Source organism: Salpingoeca rosetta, assembly GCF_000188695.1.
Source record: "Salpingoeca rosetta unplaced genomic scaffold supercont1.2, whole genome shotgun sequence".
In the NCBI taxonomy this organism is placed as follows: Eukaryota; class Choanoflagellata; order Craspedida; family Salpingoecidae; genus Salpingoeca; species Salpingoeca rosetta.
In genome coordinates, this window is record NW_004754932.1 from 1217800 (window position 1) to 1225582 (window position 7783).

Genomic DNA, 7783 nt, shown 5'->3' on the forward strand with positions numbered 1-7783 from the left:
AAATTGATTGAAATCTTGTACCATTTATCCACAACGACCACAAACAAAAGCAACACTGACGACAACAACAAGCAGCAGCAAGCAACCAAGCAAGCGACAACAAACAACAACCATGGCCGAGCAAGCAGCACACGATGGGCCTCATGCTCTGCTGGAGGACATGTTCAGAAGGGCAGACAAAAACGGTGCGATGGCCCTTGCACGTTGTGTGCTGTGTTGGTGAAGCGGTGTTGCTTGAATACGTGTGCTTGATCGCACGTGTGTTGTGGTGGAGGTGGGATTGAGTTTCTCATCTTGACGTGTCATTGGCGTGTGTGTTGGTTGTCTGTTTGTCGAACGTGGTGCACGCAGATGATGGCCGCTTGTCGTACGACGAGTTTGTGGCTTTCTTCGATGATGAGAGCCTGGGAGAAGAGGAGATGAAGGAGCTCTTTGGACGCATTGACACGGACGGCAACGGCTACATCGACACGACCGAGCTCGCCCGTGCGTTCAGTTGGTGTTGTTTGAGTTGATGGTTGAGTTGTGGTTGGTGTTTGAGTTGGTGGTTGATTTGATGGTTGAGTTGATGGTTGAGTTGTGAGTTGTTGATGTTGTTCACTGCTGATGTTTGCTTTTTCACGCGTACACATCACTTGCCCGCGTTGCTGCTTGATAACCATGTTCTGCATTTCTTCTATCTCCCTGCCCCTTCCTCTTTTCAACACGTCAGAGTGGTTTACTGCAAACCTTGGCGGGACGCGCACGCTTTTCGATCACCTGGAGCAGCTCACGCTCAACCTTCGCCATTCCCTCGAATATGCCCACCAAGTGCGTGCATATGTGTGTGTGTGTCCCCGCAGAACTGTCGCTTGATGTTATTTGTGGTTGTGTGCTGGTGCCTATCTATGGGACATGCACTTCAGCACAACCTCATGCACCTCCAAAACTGCGATCTTGCATTCTGTTTGCATGCATGCACGCTAGGTGAGCGAAGGTGATGACAAGATGACAAAGGCGACGACAGCGTTCCTGTTGCGTCAGGTAAAGTAGTTTTGGCTTTGTTGAAGTTGTTGTTGTTTGAGTTGTTTAAGTTGTTGTTGTTTCGTCACTGTTCTTCCTTCCTTCCTTCCTTCCTTCCTTCCTTCCTTCCTTCCCCTTCTATTGCTTCTTGTTCTTGCACACAATGCTGTCTGCGCAGGGTTTCCACTGCCAAGTAGCCAGTGTGCGCTCACGCTCTCCCTGTGCTGCTGCCACTACCGTAGGCCGGCAGCCAGCTGTCGCACGTGACAGATGAGCTCAGCGCCGCGCACGAGGACCTGCACCCGCATGCGTCGCACATTGATCGCATTGTCCGACCCATCACCCACGAGGCCCAGGTATGCGCGCGAGATGCAATGTCGTGCGTCTGCCGCACTGAATGGTGGTGCAGCTGTGTTAGTGTCTTGCATCTGCGGCAGTGGTGGTGACGTTTCTTGCGCTGGACGCTGGTCTGTCCACTGCCCTCCATGCACTGATTATGCAGATGCATGATCACGCATTGTACGTTCTCTGCTCGTACACATTCTTCCTTCCCTCACACACACACACGCACGCACGCACGCACGCACGCACACACACACACGCGCGCGCGCGCATGTTCCTTGCAGCATGTGTATCACCAGATGGAAGAATACTCTGAGCGCGTTGCCCACCGCGTGCTGGCTGCTGTTGATTCGCTCAAGCAGGACCTCAGGCGCTCCTCGCAAAGCATCCCATCATTCCCCGCACGCCAGCAGGCGCAGCAGGCGCAGCAAAACCAAGGGCGGCAAGGCACCGGCAATGGCGGTGGCAACGGCAAGGAGCAGCCGTCGCTGTTCACCGTTGTTGTCACCGCCGCGCTTGTGGCTGGTGCCGTTGTTGGTGTCACGTCTTCCCTCCTGCACCGCACTAACGCCGTGTGAGCAGCCGGGGGGGGGGGGTTGGCGCTCCCCTTCCTCGTCCTCGTCCTCGTCCTCCTTCTCCTTGCTTGCGTGTTACGTCGTTGTTCATAAAGCAAGTGTATGTTGTGTGTGTGTGTGTGTGTACGTCTGTGTGTGTGTTTGTTCGTACGTCTGTGTGTGTGTGTGTGTGTGTGTGTGTGTGTGTGTGTGTGTGTGTGTGTGTGTTCGACACCTGCTTTGCATGATGTCTTCTTCATCCTTTCTGTGCCTTTCTTGCTTGCTTTGGGTTGCTGAAAATTGTGAGTTACATAGTAAATTTTCCGCAACCGCGTGCAACAGGCAACAGGCAGGGGGAAGCATTTTCACCTATCACAGAGCGCACCACCCCAGCACCCATCACATACCATCATGGACCTGAACCAACTTCCCCCGGAGCAGCGTGCCCAGATTGAGGCCCAGCTGCAGCGACGACAGGTCAGCCTGCGACAAAAGGGGGAGAAAGCGTGTGTGTGTGTTTGGGGGGGGGGGTAGGTGCACATACTCCGCTTCTGGCTTGGAAAGTGTTGTCGAGACACACACACACACAAACATGCTATGTTTGATTGACGCGACCGTGTGATTGTGCTCGCACGTGATCGTTGGAATGGTCGCAGGTTTCCGACTTTATCTCCTTGTACAACCGGCTGACAGAGCAGTGCTTCAACGCCTGCTGCAACGAATTCACGTCCAGAAAACTGACGGGCCAGCAGGTGTGTGTTTCTACCATGCTCATGTGTGTGTGTGTGTGCGTTCCATGCGATTTCAATGCCTCAAGCACATTATGGTTCACCCTTGACAGCGAAGGCGCTTGGCGCTTGGTTTTCCTTCTTGGTTCGATTCTCTCCCCCTCCCTTTCTCTCGTCCTTTTTGCTTCCTTCGCTCTCTGTCACTTGTGCTGTTTGTTCTCTTCCCACCCCTTTCCCCTCTCGTCCTTGTTTTGTTTTCTTCCGTCTGAAACAAGTACTAATCCATTCCCGTCGTTAATCGAGTGACTGCGGATGGTTCGCTTTCTTGTGAGATCAATTTGGAGCAATTATCCTAGAGGCCTGCGCTTGATTCCCCGTGCCATGTCCTCTTGGAACGCTTCAAGACACCACCACCACTTCTTTTTTGTGCTGGTCCACTTCTTACCTTCTCCTTTTTTTTCTCTCTTTTTCATCCTTATCAAAAGCGCGCACACACACACGCACGCACACGCACGCACCCGACACACGCACACGCACGCACGCACGCACACACACGCACACACACGCACACACACGCACACACATTCACCTCGCAACACACTCATTCTTTTGCACTCGTGTGTGCCCGTCTGTAGAAATCGTGTGTGGAGAACTGCGTGGGCAAGTTCTTCGTTGCATCACAGCGTATTGGTCAGAGGTTCCAGGAGGCACAAGCACACGCGGCGACCATGGCCCAGCAAGGCATGTGAGCAGCCCCCAATGACAAGTAAGGACAACCAGCCAAGTCTTGTGCGAGCAACAAGCAAAGTAGTTTGATTGGATGGACGGATGGATGGATCACGTTGTGGCAGGAGAACAACGCGCCACAGCTTATCGAAAGCGTGTGTGTTGATTTGTTCAGTCGATGTTGATGCATGCGTGTGCGATGTGATGCAAAGTGTTGTGGGCACTTGTGCACTCGGTTAAGTGTGTGCGCATGTGCCTGGCTGCGTTTACGTGATGTTTGATCAACAGTACACCCGTAACCAATGCTTCGATCGAACAGCTGGAAGAGGGGACAAGGGGGTATGCACAAGAAAAGCAAGGAAGCGGGCAGAGGGGGTTGATTGACAGCAGAACACACGTGCGTGCGTGCGTGTGAGAGTGCAAATGTGCGTCATAACACAAGCAAAGGTGAAGTACTCCACAATGGAGGGTGCACATTGTAACAACGTGCTAATCGAGAGGAAATACAACAGGGCAACAAGATGGTTGTAACACGTCAACACGCGAGGACAAGGGTGCGTGGTTCAGGCATGTTGTGCGTCATGATTTGATTGGTGTTGGTGTTGGTGCTGGTGTTGTTGGTTGGCGCTGTCTGTGTCATGTTGTGGTGCGTGAGCACCACGAACATCATCACCATCGCTACCACCACCACCACCACCACCACCACCACTGCTCCTTGCACCCTCGCCATTCATCTCTCTCTCAACGTTATTGCTACCGTCACCACCACTCACCCCTCTTTCCTTCTCAAGCTTCTGCTTCTGCTGATCATCATCATCACCACCACCACCATCATCACCATCAACATACTCACCATCATCACCACCATCAACACCACTACCATCATCACCACCATCCTCCTCTTCGTCTTCACTGCACAGCCTGTTCAGCACCTCCGTTGCCTCGAGTGCCAACCGCTCCACGCGACCAACCCGCACCCACGACGATGGGTCCACCTCCGGCGGCTGCTCCCACGCCGCCACCTCCCCCGCTACAAACCGCTGCAGCTGTACACGCCAGGCGTGTTGTGTGTTGTGTGTGTGTGTGTGTGTGTGTGTGTGTGTGTGTTGTGTGTTGTGTGTGTGTGTGTGTGTGTGTGTGTGTGTGTGTGTGCGTGTGTGTGTGTGTGTGTGTGAATGTGTGGCGAAACAGCGTGTCCGCCAAACGCATCATAATCGCTCCACCAACCAACACGAACACCTCACATGTCTTCTGTCGGAAACGAGCTGTGCTGGCGGCAAACACGCGTTCTTCTCCAGCAGCTTCAGCATCTCCTGTGCACGTGTGATGGGACCGCACGTGCAGATGTGTGCATTTGCATGTGTGTGTGTCAATCGTGAGGCTGTAGCTGTGTGTTGAACGAGTACATGCGCGCGTGTTGAATGCACATGAGCGTGTTGGATGTGTACATGTGTGTGTGTGTGTGTTGTGCGACTCACGAGTTCGAGAAGGAGCATGGTGCCCGCGGAGAGGCCTGCGATCTTGGAGTAGCGGCGCTGAGGGACAACACGCACACACGCGAACAAAGGCATGAAGTGAGGCGAGATGTGCAAAGGAGAGGCACGCAACAAGCAGACAGGCGGCACATCAACACAAGCACACACAGACACACACAAACACAAACACACACACACACACACACAAACACACACACAGACACACACACAGACACACAAACGGCGCGTACGTTTGTGTAGAGGACATCATTGCACATCTTCATGGCGATGAGCAGACAGGTGGCGACGATGCGATGCGCCAACTTATCGGAAAAGACCATGTTGTGTGTCTGATCACGGAACAAGTCAACACAAACACACACACACGCAGTGAAGATAGCAACGCAGCGCAAAGCTGTCAGCGAACACATGGAACGAGGCTGTAGTGCGCCACAGTGCACGCAAAAAAAAAGAGCTTTGCGATGCACACAAGTCTACCACAACACATCAACGCATACACACAGACACTCACTCAGCACACATCAACCCACATCAACCCACATCAACGCACGCACACACACACACACACACACACACACACACACACACACACACACACACACACACACACGAGCTAACCTGGTAGAGGGCGCGAATGTAGGAAGGGATGCAGAGGACGGCCTCCGTGCCGACTTTTGCCAGCCGCCACATACGAATGATGTAGTCCCGCAAGGAGATGGGCACGGGCCGGGTGAGGTAAAAGTTGTGGAACAGGCGCGGATCCTCCTTGGTCTCTGGTGGGAAGTAGGTGTTGTGCTGCATCATGGCCTGCAGGTAGTCGGCCGTTTGATGCACAATCGCCTCCTCATCCCAAAACCCATCGTCATCCGTGCTTGGATTCGCGTCCATGGCTGGCGACGTGTGGTTGAGAATGGTGGATGGTTGCGGGTGGGACGGCGGCCTCCGTGGCGCTTGCGACGAATCTGTTGTGTTCGGGAACAAGCCGACACTTGTTCGAGCCTGAACAATTGCTCGCTTCCTTGTTGTTGCTGCTGCACTTGTGCTTCGTGCACTTGGTTGCGTGTGGTGCGTGTGCGCCTTGATGAACAAGAACGGTCTGTCTATTTGCGCGCTCGTTCGCTCGTTCGCAGAGAGCTGCTTTTGTTCCCCTGGTGTTGCGCCGTGCTTTGGGCCTGGTGTGTCACAGAAATAAAACAACCTTGCTTGCCCACTCGCTTGCTTGTTGCTCGCTTGTGCGCCGTATTGGTTGCGTACGCGGCGTGACAAAGCGGTACGGGTGTGGTGTGGCTTGGTGGTGGCGGACCAAATTGGATGGGCGGAAGACGAAGGACGCCTGCCTGCTGTGCTTGGTTCGTTGTGGTGGGAAGTGGCTGGTTGCTGGATGAGCACGAAAAGTGGTTTAAAATATACATGAAATTCTACAAACACACCTAATTGCGCTCGCAGCTGTTTTGCTTGCTGTTGTGTTCTTCACTTCTTCCACTGACACAACAACCCAAACGACGACGACAGAACAACAGAAGAAAGGTGCACCATACGTTCACACGCAGACGGAGACACGCACGGAGACACGCTCAGAGATACGCTCAGACACACGCTCAGAGATACGCACAGAGACACATAGAGACACGCACAGAGGAGATGACGGTGAGCTTGGTGACTGGCGGGAACCGTGGGATTGGGCTGGCAATCTGCAAGGCATTGGTGGAGCGCTCCAAAGACAACGTGGTGTGGATGGGCGCACGCAACCCCGAGCGCGCAGCAGAGGCCCTGGCAACATGGAAGAGCAGTGGCGTGGATGAGAGCGCCCGTGAGCGCGTGCACCTCGTGCAGCTGGACGTGACAGACCAGGCGTCCGTGGACGCGGCGGCTGCCTACTTCAAGGCGCACGACGTCACACTGGACGTCCTCGTCAACAACGCCGGCGTGGCCCTGGACCTGCCGTGGAGCAAGCACCCTCCAACCGCTGCCACCTGCGACACGACCATGGCGGTCAACGTGCGCGGCGTGCAGCGCGTGTTCCATGCAATGCGGCCCTTGCTGGCCAAGGACGCGCGGGTGGTGAACGTCTCCTCCGGTGCGGGTCCCATGAACATGGAGAAGACAAGCGAGACCCGACAGGCTACCTTGCTTGCCGACGACTTGACCGAAGACACGCTGGACACGCTCGTGGAGGAGTTTAGCGCGGAGTACAAACAGGCCGTGGATGAGAGCGCCAAGGCGTCCACGACCCTGCCGTGTGCGTCGCCCACTGGCTGGTGGCTGCAGGCGTACGGGTTTTCCAAGGCCGCCGTCAACGCGCTCACGCACATCTGGGCACGCGACAACAAGGACCTGCTCGTCACTTGCTGCACGCCCGGCCTTGTCGACACGGATATGGTGGCCAGCTACACGGGCAGCAGCACCAAGAAGAGCCCGGAGGAGGGAGCCGCCACGCCTGTCTGGCTGGCAACGGCGCCGCGCCAGGACATCCAGAACGGACGCATGTACGGCAACGACTGCAAGCTCTTGCCATGGGTCGGATACAGCTCATAACGCCGTGTGTGTGTGTGTGTGTCTGTATGTCTGTGTGTGTCTGTATGTCTGTGTGTGTCTGTATGTCTGCGTGTGCTTTTGTGTGTGTTCTGTGTGTGCTTTTGTGTGTGTGTGTCTGTGTGCCTGTGTGTGTGTGTGTGTGTGTCTGTGTGTCTGTGTGTCTGTGTGTCGGTCTGCCTGACTGCATGCATGCATGCATGCCTGCCTGTCTGTGTCTACGCCCGTCACTTCGTTTGTCTCTGCGACTGTGTACGTGCGCTTCGTGGCCAGTTATTCCCACCCCGCCCGCGCACGTTCCTCCCTCTGCAGCTCCGTTCTCTCCTGCACTCTTCCTCATCGCATCCCATATTGCGTTTGTTTACTGTCAGCAACTGCACGCTTACTCGCCGCTGACCTTGCA

The 7783-nt window shown here is 54.8% G+C and overlaps 5 protein-coding genes across 5 annotated transcripts in view; 3 read left to right on the top strand and 2 right to left on the bottom strand.

Annotated features, from left to right (window-relative positions):
• The first annotated feature begins 34 nt into the window (after positions 1-34).
• Positions 35-2205, top strand: PTSG_00841 (uncharacterized protein). The gene is made up of 6 exons (XM_004998252.1): positions 35-185; positions 352-486; positions 713-810; positions 967-1023; positions 1245-1358; positions 1629-2205. The coding sequence occupies exons 1-6, from the start codon at positions 113-115 to the stop codon at positions 1920-1922; spliced, it is 771 nt and encodes a 256-aa protein (XP_004998309.1). The 5' UTR covers positions 35-112; the 3' UTR covers positions 1923-2205.
• Positions 2206-2214: 9 nt separating this feature from the next.
• Positions 2215-3657, top strand: PTSG_00842 (import inner membrane translocase subunit Tim9). Its single transcript, XM_004998253.1, has 3 exons — positions 2215-2375; positions 2555-2650; positions 3262-3657. The coding sequence occupies exons 1-3, from the start codon at positions 2310-2312 to the stop codon at positions 3373-3375; spliced, it is 276 nt and encodes a 91-aa protein (XP_004998310.1). The 5' UTR covers positions 2215-2309; the 3' UTR covers positions 3376-3657.
• Positions 3604-6233, bottom strand: PTSG_00843 (uncharacterized protein). The gene is made up of 5 exons (XM_004998254.1): positions 5467-6233; positions 5079-5177; positions 4831-4887; positions 4597-4665; positions 3604-4398 (listed from the first exon to the last, which is right to left on the bottom strand). The coding sequence occupies exons 1-5, from the start codon at positions 5734-5736 to the stop codon at positions 3916-3918; spliced, it is 978 nt and encodes a 325-aa protein (XP_004998311.1). The 5' UTR covers positions 5737-6233; the 3' UTR covers positions 3604-3915.
• Positions 6234-6489: 256 nt separating this feature from the next.
• Positions 6490-7783, top strand: part of PTSG_00844 (short-chain dehydrogenase/reductase SDR) — a gene marked incomplete at both ends in the record, with an annotated part of 1328 nt that continues 34 nt past the window's right edge. Inside the window, 2 exons of the mRNA XM_004998255.1 lie at positions 6490-7365; positions 7752-7783. The exon at positions 7752-7783 is cut by the window's right edge and continues 34 nt beyond it. Coding sequence (XP_004998312.1) covers positions 6490-7365; positions 7752-7783 — 908 coding nt within the window. The remainder of the gene's footprint in view (positions 7366-7751) is intronic.
• PTSG_00845 (pyruvate dehydrogenase kinase) overlaps positions 7725-7783 on the bottom strand; it is a 3941-nt gene continuing 3882 nt past the window's right edge. The window contains exon 9 of the mRNA XM_004998256.1: positions 7725-7783. This exon is cut by the window's right edge and continues 661 nt beyond it. The gene's annotated coding sequence lies outside the window, so the exon portion shown is untranslated.